The 17606-nt window shown below is 43.2% G+C and overlaps 1 protein-coding gene across 2 annotated transcripts in view; it reads left to right on the top strand.

The window, feature by feature from the left end:
- PRR14L (proline rich 14 like) overlaps nt 1-17606 on the top strand; it is a 52208-nt gene that overhangs the window by 23454 nt on the left and 11148 nt on the right. For both annotated transcript variants that reach the window (XM_074206412.1, XM_074206413.1), the window contains one exon: nt 12300-17448. In XM_074206412.1, coding sequence (XP_074062513.1) covers nt 12300-17448 — 5149 coding nt within the window. The remainder of the gene's footprint in view (nt 1-12299; nt 17449-17606) is intronic.

The raw sequence follows: 17606 nt of genomic DNA, 5'->3' as shown, positions 1-17606 counted from the left end.
CCTAGCTTTTCTCTTGGAGAGGAGCCTTAGTCTGGGAGGGTGGGGGGAGGACAGGGAGACACCCTCCCAGGAGGCCTGTCTCAGCTTTGGTCTCTCTCCCCCTACCTTCCCTCGTCCACTGTCTCCTTTCCCCAAACTTTCATTCATGTGATGGAGCCAAGGCTACTTTTCTGCAACAGTTTTCTGGGGCTCTCTTGAAAATATTGTTCGATGGAAGCTTTTCTCAGAAGTGTTAGTTGAGGAGGGAAGCCTTCCCCAAGAGTTGGTGAAGGCAAGGGGAAGGAAATGGGTCCAGAAGGGATCCTCATGTGAGCGCTGGGTCAGAACTGGGATTCAGAACTTGTCCCTCTGTGTGTGGCTCTTTGACCCTGGCAGGTCCCAGACTGTCCATTTGGGCCTGTTCTTTCTAAGCATTTGACCTAATGACTGGCTGGTGCTTCTTTCTTGCTGGTCTCTGTTACATGTCCAAGTGAGGTCAAGGTGGCCCACACCTGAGGTGGAGACTCAGAGGGGATTCTCAGTGGGATGTGGGAGGGGGGTAAAGGGAGTGTGCCTTAGGAGCCCTTCCAGCTTCCTCCCTGCAGGTCCTGGCCCTTCTCCCCCCTGCTCCCCTCCCTGCCACTCTCTGCAGCTCTGCTTGGCTCTAACCTCCCAACTGTCCAGAGATCTAAAATGCCTTCTGATGTTCTCTTATCTGAGGTCTCCAGAGGTCGGTCTTGCCCATACTCTACACACTGACCCTTAGGAAGTATGATAGAGCCAGGTTTGACTCCAGGGTCTCTCTTTTCTCCCCTTCCACCCCTGGATGGCCTGCATTTGGGCCAGCACATGCAGGTCCAGCAAAAACAGCAACTCTTGAAGGAGGGTAACCCAAGGCCATCACTAACTGGTAGACCAGCTGGAGACCAGACCTCTCCTGCCCTACTTGGCTTGTCCCATCCTCTTTACCAGTGGTTTGTTTCCCAAATTCCCCAAAGCTGCCTTTATGGCTTTTCTTTCCAAGGTGGACAGGAGTGTTGGGCCTATGATTGCATCAGTGTCCAGAATCCACTGTCTGGCACTTCTGGGCAGTAATGGGAACTGAGGCCAAGCAGCAGCTTGCCCAAGGCTTGAACCCAGGACTTCCTTAAGCCAGGCTGTAGTCACTGCTCCATGTTGCTTCTCACCTTTCCAATGTTTTAGTAAATCTGTTCTCTTATTACAATTTATCATTTCTTAGAATATTTTTTAATGAAACCTGGATTCCAGGTCTTAGGATCTTAGGATTTTAAATTCATCTAGTCCAACACTTTTTCCAGGGGAGGAAACTGAGCCCCAGAGAAGCCATGTAAATTAAGGTCTCACAGATATTAAGTGGTAGAGCTGAGATTTGAACTAAGGGTGTCTGACACCAAGACTTCCCCATTTCTCCAGATTTAAATATCCATTCACAAGAGTTCAATGATATGGTGGTTTGGGGGATGAATGAAGCCCAGTGTAACTGGGACTTGGGGGTGGGTGGGAGAGACAGCAGCATTGGAGACTAGTGAGGCACTAAATGAAGAGGACTTGGGACAAAAGGCAGCTCGAAGGGGAGACACTTGCTGGTGTACTGCTGTGGGAAAAACACCAAGTGATTATGTATAGATGCTATTGCATTTCTTTTTTTTTAAACTTGCATTGGTTTAGCTCATTCAGAGCAGTGTTTTGATGCTGAATAAAGCCATGGTGCCTTACCTACTCCTGAGGCTTGGTTTTGTTTTTTTCTGTTTTCCTTTAGACTTGTATTGTCCCAACCCCACAACAAACCAGCCTTAGCCTGCAGGATTCTGTTTGGGTTTATATGTGGTCTTTATGTCGGGGGGGGGGGTTTCTAAATTCATGTCTTTTAAAATAATTCAAAATGTAAATTCTTTTGGATGAAAGTTAGAAAACTGACCAATATAACTTATTCAGAGTTTTTCCTGTTTCAAGTGCTTAATCACCATTGGAATCACTAACATTTGTGTTCATATGCCTTGGGGGTGGACAGGGAAGGATTCTCAAAAGGTCCCTTATCCCTGCCTGGGTAGACCTCCAAACCCAAAAGCACTGGGCTTCCCTGAGAACAGGGCTTTCCACTGGTTTAAAAAGCAGGAGTCTTATTAATTGGGGAGCAAAGGAGGAGTTGGAATTAATAGATGGGTGGGTGTGGGTGTAAGATGTGTGTGACAAAGACAGGGGAAGGGAAAGAGTCTTCTGTTCTTCTCACTGAATGACCTCATGAGAGGTCTTACAATACCTCTTCACCTGATGCAGTCTTGTCCTCAATGGAACCTGCCCCTCAGTCCCTTTGAGACTGACCCAGGGAGTATCTGCTGCTCAGTGGCTCCTTTCATTCCCCCCTTATGACCATACTTGTGATGATTCCTTTATGCCATTTACCTTGCACAATTCATCAACACTGATGGTAAGAACTTCTTTTCTTCTGTCTACTTTCAGTGCTCTTTTCCCATTGCTAACACATGCCACTGATTCATGCCCCTCCTGCCTTAGGAGCCCTCTTTTACAGCAGATAGAGTCAAGCAAAGTAATTTAGCTCTTTAACTCTATCTGGTAGAAGGTGCCTCATTCTGCCCCTTGAGGCCATTGCTCTGCTGCCAGTGGGGAGCATTGTCCCAGACCCAGGCCAGGCTCCTCCAGGAACACCAGACCTTGGACCGACCACTAATTAGCTCCCCTCTTCTGTGCTGTCTTCCTTCTTCTTTGTCCACTTGGTACACTTAGTACATAGATATGACCACATGGCTCAGAGAACTTTTGAGGCACAAAAATGAGGGGAAGGGAAAAGCAAACAAAAGAGGAGTAACACTTTGGAGTCTTCCTGAGGAGGTTGATCAAGACAGAAGTCAAAGGCTGAGATGCTTCCTTTTTAAGACCTAGGGGGCAAGAAACTGTGTCCCCATGTTGCAAGCTTAGTGGACTGAGGCTCAGAAAGCTGGGGGGGGGTTATTGGTGGCTCCTAGCCAACTAGCCTGAGTCAGGATCCCAGAACAGGCCTCTGGCTTCTAGAAAGAACATACTTCTTCCTCCCCTCATGTCTTTGGGTGTGTGCACTAGGTAGGTACCACCTCCAGGGCTTGAGTTCTTCTGGGTAGAAAAGCATTTCACAAAATAGCAGCAAAACCTTTGGAAAATTCCCATTAATTCTGCAAGTATTTACAAAAACACATGAGCCTTGGGTCCCATCGTGCTACCTTGGCTTTGGGAGTGATGCATCCAGCCTGGCTTCAAAGCAGCCACAGTGATAACAGTATCATTAGTCAAGAGACTGTGGTGTGCCTGGGACTATGCTAAATAAGCTCTGGATAGATGTCATCTATTTGATCCTCATTTTACAGATAGGGAAACCGAGGCAGACACACGTGAAGTGACTCAGAGCCACCCAGTTCCTGAATCTATGAAACAGTATTTGAACCCTGGTCCTCCTAACTCCAGGCCTGTCATTCTGTGTACTTAGGCAATGCAGGACTTTAGGAGACCTGGGAAAGGGGGATGCTTCTTGTCCGGAGGAGGGCAGGTCAGGTTGGAAGTGCTGGCAGCCATAAGGGGGACAACACCCACCAATTCACCTGGAGTTAATGAGGTCACTGACTTCTCTGCCCCCAATAAAGTTGGTGGCCAGAAAAAAAACACATCTGTGAATCAGAATAGCCACCAGACTGGGGGGGGGGGGTTACTGGGCTGATCTCAGAATGAGTTTGAGGTCCTGCTCCAGCATTGAAGGGAAGCCGGGACAGGAGCTTCCTCATGATCCATTTACAATGACTTTTTTTACAAATTAGACCTGAAGATATTGTCCTTTTTTGTTTGTTTTATTTGCTTTCTAGAAATATTAGGAGAGTGCATGGTAAGACATCACTCTATTTTGTACTGTGTGACTTACAGAGCCTTTGAGAGGTCTTTCCCCTCTTAAGCACCTCCATACAAATCTTTGTATGCATGCAGCATTGACATCAGAGTCTCTCATCATGACAACATCCACATAATGATTCTAATCAGATGAAATTCAGTGTGCATAGATCATTGCCAAAAAGAAAGGCTTCGAAGGCATGAAGATATTTGTACTAACCTACTTTGAAATAACAAAGATGAGGAAACACAGTGTGGGGATTGATGAACAAATTGTGGTACATGAATGTAAGGGGACATTGTTGTGTTAGAAGAAACGACCACTTTTTAAAAATGAGTATCATAAAATTTATTAAGGAAGACTTCATCTTTTGACAAGATATGCAATACAGCGATTTAAATACCTAACAATCTTATGTTATTCACCTTTCCACAGGTTTAATAAGTGATACTTAGTGGTCTTTTCAATTTTCCTTCTTGTATAAGATTTTCTCTCTTGTCCCTATCTGTTTTTTAGGTTTTTGCAAGGCAAATGGGGTTAAGTGGTTTGCCTAAGGCCACACAGCTAGGTAATTATTAAGTGTCTGAGACGGATTTGAACCCAGGTATTCCTGACTCCAAGGCTGGTACTTTATCCACTACGCCACCTAGCCGCCCCCCCTATCTGTTTTAAAACCATAAATGCCAGAAGAAGAGGGGGCCAATTCCAAACACAGCACCTAAGAATGAGGTCTTGGGAGTGGGTCTGACATTGGGGTAGATATTTGCAGGATGATCCCCTTGGTGTGAGGGTTGTCGTATTGCAGAAGGCCAGCCGTTCATTCTGCTCCTGCCAGACCTCAGGCGATGTATCCTATTGGACCGGTCAGGGGAAAGGTGGCCAGCCAAGGCAGCACATACTTAGACATTTTGAAAGTGCAGCTAAGCCAGAAATGACCAATTTGATGAAGACTTGAAAATTGAAAAGCCTGGGAAGACTCAGATGAACTGATAGAAAGGAAAGCCAACAATGGAAATGACAAGAATGGAAAAAATAAACCAGTGCTCTGTGATCATAATGACCCATTTTGACCCCAGAAAAGATGAGGGAATGCATGTGTTGCTCTTTGCAGAAGCAGGAAAACTATGGATGTGGAAGACTACATGTGGTGTCAGGGGACACGGTAGATCTTTTTTCTTGTTTAAAAATTTTATTAGAGGAAAAGATTTGGGTTGTTCATGAGGAGATGTGTTTAGAAATAAAGGTGATGTTTAAACAAAAGATGAGTCACTTGAAAAAAAGTCACAAAAAATTTAAAAGCGTAATCCAAAAAAAGATTGGGTAAACGTGAACTGAGCACAGACATGGCCTATCTAGAATTGATCAAGAGATAAAGCTGAAAGGCATTCTGAACACAATACAGACCAAAATGAGAGCATGTTTGTCTGTCATGGGTTGGATTTAATGACCAGGGTGCCACAGGAGAGATACATGAAACATTCAAAGCTTTGTGCTTCTTCCAGGTTCTGAGCCCCAGTAACAAGCCCCAGGCTCAATGATTGAAACCCCAAAAAGTAAATACCACTAGAAATACAAGCAGTGGCATTTTCAATTCAGTAGCATCTGTTAAGCTTCTACTGTGCCAACTGCTGGAGACAATGGCAAAAGCAGCTTCTGCCCTCAAGGAGCTCCTAGTCATAATGTATAAACCAAGATGCTCATAGGGTCAGTTTCTTCTGATCCAGACGGTGTGTGTGGATAGATGTGCAGAAGTTACAACATGGGAAAGGGTCAAACGGGGGTGAGCTGGTCTGACAAAGGGCAGGCAAAGGGATGATGTCCTTCAGGAACAGGAGACATTGAACTTAGGTTGGTTTTTGCTAGGATTGTCTGCTGAGATTTAGGAATTCCTGAAGGGACCTCTGGGAAGGGAGCCATCTGCCATGTGACTGAGACTGAGTTAAGCAACCAGCTTTGGGCCTGGAAATCATCCCTACATTGACATGTTAGATGCTTTTGTTTTGGTTTTTATTGTTTTTAACCTGCTTATTTCCAGAAACACAGCTAAGAAAGGTTTCACTCTTAAAATCTGAATATCACCTTTCTTCCTCAATCTTAACTTCCTTAACTTGCACATTTCCTGGTTGAGAGTCATTTTGGTGTTAGTTTTTAATTTGCCCTTTTATATAAAAACATCCCTCAACTTTTGCCCATCATTTCTTTCAGAGCAGCTAGTGAACTCAGGGGATAAAAAGCTGGGAGTAGAATCAGGAAGACTCTGGGCAAGTCACTCAAATCTGTTTGCTTCAGTTTCCTCATCCCAGAGTTGTTCTGAGGATCCAATGAGTGGCAGTGGTGAAGCACACTGCCTGGCCCACAGGAAGCATTGTATAAATGTTAACAATTATAACGATTGTTATAATCACCACCAACATCACTTTAGCTGCCCTTCTGGAGCTTCTCTGTGTCTGTGCCCGTATTGGACAGAGCTTCCTTGTGGCAGCCTATTGAGCCGACTCTGGGAGTCATTCTCTCCCTTGTAACTGATCCTATGGTTCTTTTTTCCCCCCTTATATTGAACCAAATCAGGTTGGGGGGGTGGTGTTGATGCTTGACAGTTTTCCATGTACAGAAATGCCTGTTTATTCTTTTGTTTCCCAGGCCTAAGTTGTTTTCCTATCCATGACACACAGTTTTGTCCCATGGTGGGTTAATTTGGTGGAGGGGAGGAAAGGGGGGATCATCTTTGTTATATAACCTATTCAGGTTTTATGAAAGTCTGAATGATGTCAGCTGACTCCTCCTTAGCCATTATTTGTTTTATTCAGCAGTGAATTCTAGTTTTAGTAAACAAAGATGATTTCCACTTAAAGAACCTTGCCTCCTTTCTTTATCGAAGTTATTCCCACTTATGTGTTCAGCAATCCTACCCTTTATTATAATTACAAACAACTAGCCAGATAGATATCAAATTCTCTGTTGGGTAGTTCCCAGGTGCTACTCTAGCACCATTCTTCCAGATGGGAGGCCCAAATGAAATTCATCCTCTGATAGGATATTTCCATAAAACATTTTCCTCAAAACCTTTAAGGGGTGTGATATTCAGGTCTGGGTAAGAATCTTGAGTGGAGGCTGACCAGGATGTTGGAGGCTTCAGGTTGATGTCCTGAGGATCAGCTGAAGAATCAGTATTTTAAGTTTTTTTTAAGTATTTGGAGAGTAGAACTAGGGGCAATGGAAAAAAGTAGGAAAGTGGAAGATTTAGGCTTCATTTTAGGAAAAATGTCCTGCCCACAGCAGGTTAGCTCCAGGGGGTGAGAGGTTTTTAAGCAGAGCCTAAAGGGTCATTTACCAAGTATGGCTCACCAAGTTTGGATTTTTTGTTTTGTTTCGTTTTTTTGAGTTAGACTAGATGGCCACAGAGATCCCTTCCAATTGTCACCTTCTATGATGTGGAATCCAACAAGTTTTCTTCCCCAAAGCTTGGTAAAAAAAGGTATAATCAAATGACATTGTCCCCATTTTATAGAAGACACAAAGACTTTAAAGATGAAGGAACCAAAGACTCCAAAAAGTGAAGGGACTTGTCCAAGAGCCTGTGAATAAGTGTTAGGATTCAAGTTCAAGGTTGACTGTTGTTGCACCACACCATACCACTTAAGAAACTTGTAACACTCTTCCTGTCAAATCTTGACTTCCTTCAACCTCTATGAGGCCATCTGGTGATTGATTCTCATCTTAAACTTCATCATCCTCTCCAAGTGTAACTTTTTGCTCTTGTGGCTCTCCTCTGCCATTGAGACCAATAAGAGCATTTACCTTGCCTGCTTTCCTACTGGAGAAGGAAATGGGAAGCCACTCCTGAATCTTTGCCAAGAAAACCCCAATCAGTGGTCATGAAGAGTTGGACCACTCAACAGCAGCAGCTTGTCCCTATAGGAATCAGGCTTCCTTTTTATTAGGGGATTGAAGGGTTTTGTTAATAGTTCCATTTCCCCCACCCTTTGCCTGGTCCAGATCCAGGACAGATGGCAGGTAGCTTAGGTGAAGTTGGAAGAAGTCTCCAAATTTTCTTCAGATTGTTTACTTCAAATTTACTTTTTATCTCCATATATATTTGCAATTCATTTTATTTCCTGCCTTTTACAAAAGTATTATTGATATGTTTTTTACAGCCCTGTCCTGTTGCAGTCACACTGCCTGTAGAAGTATAAGTTCTAAAAGTTGGTCAGTTAGCAAGTATTGGTAGAAGTTTATTCTGCTAGGCACTAGGTTAAATGTTTTGTAGACTTTGACAGAAACTGCCCTCAGGGAGTTCAAATGGTCTAAGTATGTATGTCAGTAATGATATATCTATATCATTATATCTATATTATATATAACATACGTGCGTGTGTGTGTGTGTGTGTGTGTGTGTGTGTGTGTGTGTGTGATTGTGTGAGAGAGAGACAGAGAGACAAAGAGAACACAATAGTCTGAGACATGGACTATGCCCTTAATCTTCCTCGATCTGAGTCAGAGGAGGGAACAATTGTGCCAGTCATGTGATTCCTGCTTTGACAGGAAGCCTGATAACATTTTGAAAGTGTTTTTCTTTACATTCTCTTGGTCAGTTTGACTTTTTTTTTCCTTTTGCCTGTTTTTTTTTTCCAGTTTTTCTGAATTCAATATATTCATTGTTTTTTTCTGGCATGATGTGCATTTATCTCAGTTTACTGTGATTCCTCAGCTAGTGGCTACCCCTATTGTTGCTAGTTTTTTTACTCCCAAGATAAGTGCTATTAAAAATGTTTTGGCAAAAATAGAGCCTTTCCTTCTGACTAAGGCATCTTTGGGTTTTTGCCTTAGTGACATGATCATTATTGTCAGTCTTATTTCTCTTCTCTAAAACTGAGCGCACGAATGATGTTGGCTTTCCCTCTCCCTGGAATTTTTTCCAGGTTTAAAGATTTTTTTTAAAAATACATTTTAGTTGCTGTTTCTTAATCTGTTTCTCATCTGTCTCTCTCCTGGAAAACCATCTCTTATGACAAAGAAAGAAAAAAAATTTGTGAACAGACCCACACTTTATTCCACAACCATGGGTCTATTTCTTCTTCCCTGCATCCAAGAAGAGGAGGAGATGCCAACTTCTCCCCAGGACATTGATTTTCATTGTGTTGTAGTCCTCTGAAGGAGACTTCTTTAGGGCTCAGAAGCAAATCCAGAACAATTCCACATCTGACCTACACAAAGCCAGGTCAGGAGGTTGGCAGGTATATTTGAGTGGGAACTCCCTAAGGGCAAGAATAATTTGATTTTGGTCTTTTTACCTTTGACAGAGTACCATGAACGGATTTAATCAAAGTGAACTGGGGAGTCAGCATGGTTGAGCAGCCTCTGAACCTGTTTCTTCGTGTTAAAAGCCAGAGGCTTTAGCCAGATACTCTCTAGTCTGTTTCTGTCTCTGTGTCTCTCTCTCTCTCTCTCTCTCTCTCTCTCTCTCTCCCTCCCTCCCTCCCTCCCTCCCTCCCTCCCTCTGGCTCTGGGATATACTTCTTAAGCCCCTCACTATTGCCATGTGACCACACTTTCCCACTTCCTCTGTGACCTTTCTGAGGAGGCCAACTCTCACAACTGTCACATGGCTGTTTCTACCACAGGTTCCAGAGCTCAGCATAGCATTTCTGTCATAATGCCTTCAGTTGATAATATTGCTATTGGGTTCTCCTAGAATCTCCTATAGAACATCCCTAGCCCTATCTCTGACCAGCTTTAGGTGCTAATAGGGGATCAAGTGAGATCTATAAAGTACAGCAGTCATTATCATAATCCATGTCCCACCAAATCTCTAATGTCTATTAAATCCAGATCATTTGGATCTTTGTTTTTTAGGTTTTTGCAAGGCAGTGGGGTTAAGTGACTTGCCCAAGGTCACACAGCTAGATCATTAAGTTTCTGAGACTGGATTTGAACTCAGGTACTCCTCCAGGGCCAGTGCTCTATCCACTGCGCCACCTAGCCGCCCCCATTTGGATCTTTATATGCTAGCCCATGCATTTTTTTTTAAATAATCTGTGCATGGATGAGTTCACAGCATCTGTTGGGTCAAAGCAATGTATTTGTATGAACCTTGGCTCATCTACCTGTTCCCACACCTTTAAATTGTTTTGATAGGTCTTCAGGTGTCTCAATTTAAACCTTCATCCCTGTAACTCCCAGGGAGTTCTTGTTTCATACCTATGGTAAATCCTTTCCCCATTGTAGATTCTACTCTCCTTGTCTTGGTAGATGGTCATCTCCAGTTGATGCAGTCAAAGATATTCAACTCTCATTGAGCAACCTTTTGATGATGCACATCTCCAGACTTAATATGGAATTGTCTTCCATATTAAGCAGAGCCTAAAGGGTCATTTACCAAATATGGCTCACCAAGTTTGGATTTTTTGTTTTGTTTTGTTTTTTTGAGTTAGACTAGATGGCCACAGAATATTCCCATCCGCATATGCTGTATTGGGTAAAGTGCAGAATTTGGAGTTAGAACCTGGTTTGGACATAAATTTAGTAGTTAATGACACGTAGCATCTCTGGGCCTCAGTTTCCTCATCTGACAAATGAAGTAGTAGGACTGGATGTCTCCAGCTCCAATTCTATGTTACATTGAGATAACAGAAGAAGACCTCTTTATCATACCTCTGGATATGCTTCAGGGTTTTAAAGATCTCTGATTTTATTTGTGTAGAAGCCCCTTCAGTAGATTTCAACCCCTTCTATAGCCTAGTAGCCACTTTCTTTGAGTTACTGTGACCCAAAGATTCATCAACATATGACCATACTTATGATGACCTCACAGGACAGAAATAAGAGTCAGAGACTCTGTCCACACTGGAAGCTTCACTGGAATTCACTCTTCCTCCCCATTTATATAATTGACAAGCTTGAAAGAATATTTAGACAGTGAATTGACACTTGAATATTATACATGGCCTTATAGGTCTTGTTATTGCCGCAAATACTACTATAGTATTTCTCCTCACTTAGAGGCTTTATTTATCAAAACCAGGAAATGCTTGGGTTTGTATAGAGCAGAAAATCGATCCGTGAACATTTATTCATTGTGTACCTTGTGTCAGACCCTATGCCAATAATCCCTGCCCTTGGGAAGCTTGTATCCCAATAGGAGAGAGCTACATAGTTGAAATAAAAATCTAATTGAGATAGAAAGGGTGGAGGACTTGATGAGGTTTTTTTAAATCAAACCTTAATTAATCTTTTGAATGAGATAATTTTGAAAACTAGTAGAGAGTCAAGGGCCCAGGTCCAGTCAATTGTGGAGCTCCAAAGACCTATAAATAAATTGTATCAAGTCACTTCTCATCTCTTAACCAATCTTCTCATGGCTTGGTTGCCCTGTTCTCAATGGATGGAATGTAGTTTGGCAGCATAGTCCCTCAAATATGGTGCCCAGAACTGAACCCAGTATTCCAGGGGTGATCTGATTCTGGAAATGTTTTGTTAGGCCTGTGACCTACTTTTGAAACTCCTGTGATTTAATCTGTTGAAAGGTAACTTGAGTTGTGGGGAAAGTCTGTGGGCCCCCCTTCCTCAGGTCTTTTATTTATGTATTTCTTTTTCAGGGAGGCTGAATTGGCCCAGCTCTATAATGATGAGGAATCTGTGCAACAGTCAGTGTGTTATGGATAGTGGATGAATGACTTAGTAATACTATTTGCAGGAAGACCTTCACCCAAATCACTTGTTTCTGGTGGTCCCTCCTTTGTCTCTAGGGCTTTGCAGATTATAGTGGCAGCCGTCAGCTTCACGTAACAAATCCTTCTTTAGAGCACAGGTTTGTCACTGGAAAGGCCTTATAAGGTTCTCCAGTCCAACTCTGTCACTTTACAGAGGAGGAAATGCAGGCCCAGGGAGGTGGGGAGATTTGTCCAATTTGCTTCAGTAACCAATATTTACGAGGTACCTTTTATGGACCAGGTACTGTGGATACAAAAATCGAAATGAAACCGTCTTTGCCCTCAAGGAACATACATTCAACTGGGTGGATGCAACATGAGCACAGATCTATTCAAATCCATTTCAAAGTGAATGTGTTCATAATTTGCAAATGATACAGGCTTCATGTAGGAGGATGTATGTCCTTAGTCTTTAAAGAACCCAGGGATTATTCTGAAGGTGAAGGAGAATTACATTATAGATATGAGAGACTACTTATTCCAAGGCACAGAGGCTAGAGATGGAACAACAAACACAGGGACCTGCTAGCAGGCTAGTGGAAAGGTCACACAGGTATCAAGTGGCAGAGTTGGGATTTGAACCCAGATCTCCTGACTCTGGATCCAGCACTTTTCTCCTGCCCCACACTAATGTTTGTTAATAAAATGAAAGCAAAAGGATTGGGGCATTTTTATTAAATGGCATGTCATACTGATTTGGGTTCATTTCTCTTGTACAGAAGAAAACCAAGGAAACGTACAGGTTACAACAGAAACTCTGCCAAAACCTACTGAAGAAGGCCAAGGTATGAAGGTCAATGGGACTAAGATGATTAGTAATGCAGAACACAGGAATAACAAAGTGAGTAAAAGTCTCCTACCTGGGTGCATCAACTGCCCAGATGTAGACAAAATCATGTCCAGTGGTGAGGTTTCAGAAACCAGCACTCTAGTGTCCTTAGAACCTTTAAGCTCTGTGGAACCTGGATTGACAAAAGCGCCTTCAACAGAAAAAGAATGTGAAACATCTAATATTCGTCCACTTTGGTTGTCATCACCAGAAGACAATTCCAGCCTCCCACTGCATAGTAGAGAAGTATTCTCCAGATTGAGCCTTGACCATGAAGCCAATGACAATCACCAACATAACTGTGGCTATGACATTGAAAGTCCTTCCAAGACCAGCATTCCTCAGGTGAAGAGCAAGGAAGGTGATGTTCTTCCTTTGGAAGCAGATCCCCAAGGGTTATGTTTCTCATTGAGCTTATCATCTGTGGGATCTGGAAGTATCTCCCTTGATGAATGTGGCTCTAGAGATGACCTACAGAAGATGGAAAAACTCTTTCGGCCTGGAGAGGTACAGATTGGAGAAGGCTCAGCTTCTGGACTGGACAAGGATGAACGAGTTCAGAGGGTCAAAAGTAAAGAAGTTGATAACATGCCAAGAGGGGAAGAGAGCATCCCACTTCCTTTGAAATATGCCAGTGATCAAAGAGAATGTGCCCTTGATAGCTGCCACATACACAGCTCCAGTCCAGCAACTCAAGGAAGTCTCCAGCAAGAGAACTCTCCTTCAGAAATCCAAGAAAATTTCAAAACACACAAAGGCAAGAGGGTAACTTGTCTATGTAATAAACATGATGAAGACTCCATGGAGGAAAGTTACTCCTTGACAGTGCAGACTGAAGAATCAGAAAGGACAATCTCTGAGGACCTAAGTGTATTAGGCAAGAATATTGACATTCAGAATCCTGGTTCTTTGGTCAGCAACCAGAGAGGTCTAGGAAGTGATATCGAGAAAAGAGACCCCACTTGTTCTGTGCCAGATGAACTGCTCAAGACTGTAAATAAAGTCTCAGAGATCAATAGTGTTCTTCCTCAACTGCAGACAGACAAAAAATGTGACCTTACTTACCAACCTGAGGCAAAAGAAACCATAAGAATTTTAAGTGGGGATGTTGCTACATTTGTAGATGAACAGAGAATTACTTTTAATGAGCAGAACAAATTTGCTTCATATTCTGCTGAGTCCAGTGAAGACAAAGGAAAGCTTTTAAGTTTCTTATCTGGGAAGATTTCCTTTGGTGCTTGTGACCATAAGGAAGCAACAGCTCCCCAAGAGTTGTCATTAGATGGTAATGCAGAAGATCTCTGTGAGGGAACAAGTGGTGTTTCTCAGCAACAGGCTAGCTCTGAATGGGAGGATGAAGACAAGGTCATTGCCAACCATCAGCCTCTTCTGGCCCAAAAGAGAAATGTGAAGGATATCTTCCACCCAGGTACCACCACCTGCCATACCTTTTCCAAGAATCATGATATCAATGCTAAAGCAGTAAGTTTCAACAGAGTGCCAAGCAATATAGTCATAGGAGAATCAGCAGTGATGTCAGGCCTTGATAAAGAAGTAGCAGAATTAACTGAAGAGGCTTCTGATTTAGGACATGAAAATGTTCAGTCGCAGAGATGTCGTAGTTGCCACCATAGAGTTGACAACACCCCAAAAGGTGACTTGTGCTCAGAGGGTATTACAAATAAATCCACTGCAACCTCCCCAGAAGCTGAGATTCAGTCTGTATTGATCTGTGAAGACATATTGGTGCCCAGGGAACCTCACTGTGCAGGAACAAAAAATGGTCTGGTAGAAAGCATACTCAGTGTGCGACATCCCTCAGGGGAAAATGAACATTTTAGAGAAGTAATTCAAGGTCGTTTTCAAGAAGGAAAGATCAGAAATGAAGTGACTTCACGTTCAATACTCAGCAGAGCCTTAAACAACAGCACACTTGCCTTGAGCCATGTTAAGCCTGGAAATTTCAAAGCAAGATCAGCCGGAAAGGTAGGCTTAGAAGAAAATAAATTGAGAACACATAGTAAGGAAACTGCATTACCTTGTGAATCCCATGCCTCTGAACATGATATTTTTGAAAGTGATCTATCCTCAAACATCCCGAGACCTAAAGAGGCGAAAGACCTGTGTCTTAACAAAGAGCATTCAGGTATTAGGATTATAAAAGAAGCAGATGGGACAAATCAAGGCCTTAATTGCCAGTGTGACCTTAATAATTCAGTTGAATGTTGGAGTGAAAGTATATCTTCCATGAGCAAACATCTCGGTACTGGAATCTTGGAAGTCCAACACACAGATAATCATAAGAGCAAAAATGTTGCAAAACCTAACAAAGGGTTGAGCCCCAGTCACAAAGAACTGCTAGTAAAAGACTCAAGCAACATCCAACAATCTTGCAGTTTTCCAAAGAAAAATATTTTTGAAACCTCTCTTGGTAATGAAGAATCTGTGTGCAGAGCAGATGTTGCTCATCTTAGTAATAAACTTGGAGAAGAGGACTTGGAAATGAAAAAATCCAATGCAGCCGGTAGTCACAGAAAGCAAGATGAGTCCTCCTTGCTTCAGCGAGATAGGCCTTTGAGGAGTGACCAGCCTCAGGAAGAAGTCCACATTCCATTTGAAGGACTGAATGACCTGGATTCTATTTCACCATGTGCTTCTGACTCCATTAATATAAGATCTCTGAAAACCATACCATCTGGTAAAGGGACATTATCAGGTGAACAGAGAGATCATGGCCTTCACAGTGCAGTGAGCTGGGAGAATAAGAAGCTATGTCAAGACAGGGAGACAAATAGGCCTGTGGGCTCCTCGTCCCATGGAATAAGATCTGTTACCAGTTATGAAACAAATACAAAGTTATCAGATACTGTGAATGTGTTGTTAGAGAGTATTCATTGTGGGACAACTGGCGGATTAGAGCCACAAACCAATTCTGCATTTGATAATGAAGATTCCTTAGAAGAAGTTTATTCCAAAGACCATATGTTAGACTCTGCCACAACAACGCCTTTGCTTATCTCTTTCCAAGAAAATCCATCCTCTGGTTCAGATGATCCCCTGGGTGAAAAAGCTGAAACAAAACTTCTTCCTGAATCAGATGTCAGAGTACTCCCTGTAATTTTAAGGAACAGCACATTGAAGACCAAGGTGAAGAAAAATCCACCTGAAGGAACACCTAACATTGATACAGGAGACAAAAGAGGTACACCAGGAACATTCCAGCCAAATCCAGTCTCCAGTGGATCTCCATCTTTTGAACTGAATCCAGAAAATAAAATGAACAGAAGAGAAACTGAAGAGCATCCAGGAACACCAAATGATTTAAAAATCAGAGAAGAATTTGAAGGAAAAACTTTGAAAGGAGATGGTGGTGATAAGAGTTCAGATGCTCATAGACCACATTTTAAACGAAAGAGGATATGTGGAGAGACTGAAGCACAGACAGCCCAAACTGTCCAGGGCTGCAAATGTCCTAAAGGAGGACAAGAGGGCATGCAGCCAAAGAAAAGAGGAATTTCTTCCCAGCAGAAAGCACCACTGAATGCCAAGCCTTTTATCCGGCCAACAGTGGGCCCATCTTCACAAGACTTGACAAGACAAAGCCGCCTTAAGGGATATGCACACAAGCAGAGCACTTTGAAAGATATCACAGGAGGAGCAGTGTTGACCAAGGATGAGCCTTTTCCTCGGTTTCTAAAGATGGATGATTCAGAGGCAGGAAGACAAACTTTTCCTTTACTTCCCAACACTGACCCATCTTTAGGTTTGCATTTCCCCATCTCCACCATGACACCCCAAGATATCAGTGGTACTGGATGTGATAAAATACAGGATACGTTTGCAATTACCCCATATCAAAGAAAATCTCTTCCACCATCTAAGAAAGGATTAAGCATCAGTTATGAGCCCATCAAGACAGGAAGAAAAATGAATGATGTCCAAAAGTGGATTCTTCTAAAGAATGCTTTGGAAACCATTTCAGTCAAAGAACATAAAGTCCTCAGCTGGTCCTCTACTGCCCCTCCGCCCTCCTCTTCTGTGGCCAGTCACATGCCCAAGCCGAAAGCCATGAGACGCCTTCTGCTGAACAGTACAAGACTTCAGAAACCTACCAAAGAGTCGGCCTTGCTAAACAAGTTGTCTGTTCTGGCCCGGAAGCTGCTGGCCACATCCACAGCAACCTGTGAGTTAGGATCTCAGCTATGCTCTGCCGAACTTCTTCCAGTGGCTGGGAACTACAAACGGCTCAGGTTTAAAAAGCTCCAGGATGAATCTCCATACAATATGATGCAGCTAAACCTCCATGTAGGTGATGATGGGTGCAACAAGACACTTGACAGTCAGACTTTGGCACTTTATCCCCTCGAAGCCCTCAAAGTGGGCTTCTTAGACTTGATGAACAAAATGCCATCATTGCAATTCAATGCCCAAATCTTCCCACTATCCTTTCACATTAATGTGGACTCAGAGCTCACAACTGATTCCATGAGGATTTTTTCTGAGCACTGTTCCCCTCCTGAGAGTAGCCCAGGAGGGGATCCCATACACCCACCTCAGCCTCCAAAGTGGACCTTTTCCTTCCATATGTCCCAGGCTTCTTCAGGGACAGCCACATTCAGGGAAGACACTGAGCTCGGTTGTGAGTTGCTCTCCCATCCTGCTCTGCAGACCCTCTCCCCCGGGCAAGCCCCTGGAAGCAATGCTATCATGAAGGTCAGAGCTGATTGCTCTGTCCTTGGCCTTCATACAGTTTTAGCACTTTCCTCCCCTGGATGTTATAGGATCTGGACAAGAAGAAGGAGCTTATCCAGTCATTTGCCTACCATCCAGAGGCTCTTCCTGACTCAGTTTACACAGGGCTTCAAAGGGTTAAGGCTTCCAGCATCTCTGTCCAACAGTCTCTTCCCTCCTCTGCCCTACTCAGTGGGCAGGGTACTGTCCATATGGAGCCAGCATGGTCCTTCTGCCTGCCCCTTCGAAATCACTACTCTCCATTCCAAACACAGCAAGTGGCCACCAACTCTGGGCATCAGGAACAGGTAATGTCCAAGTCGGCTTTTTTTTTGCAAATGTTCACTGTATAATCCCTGCCGTTGGGGAAAGGAGATGGGGACTGAATTTGAGTGGGAAGCATGGAACTCTTTCAGAACTTTTCCTTCTGCCTTCCTCTTCTGATAATCTGGCCAACTCTGCAGAG

Source organism: Macrotis lagotis, chromosome X (genome assembly GCF_037893015.1).
Source record: "Macrotis lagotis isolate mMagLag1 chromosome X, bilby.v1.9.chrom.fasta, whole genome shotgun sequence".
In the NCBI taxonomy this organism is placed as follows: domain Eukaryota; kingdom Metazoa; phylum Chordata; class Mammalia; order Peramelemorphia; family Peramelidae; genus Macrotis; species Macrotis lagotis.
Note: the sequence above shows the minus strand (reverse complement) of the source record. Positions and strands in the feature narration are given on the sequence as shown.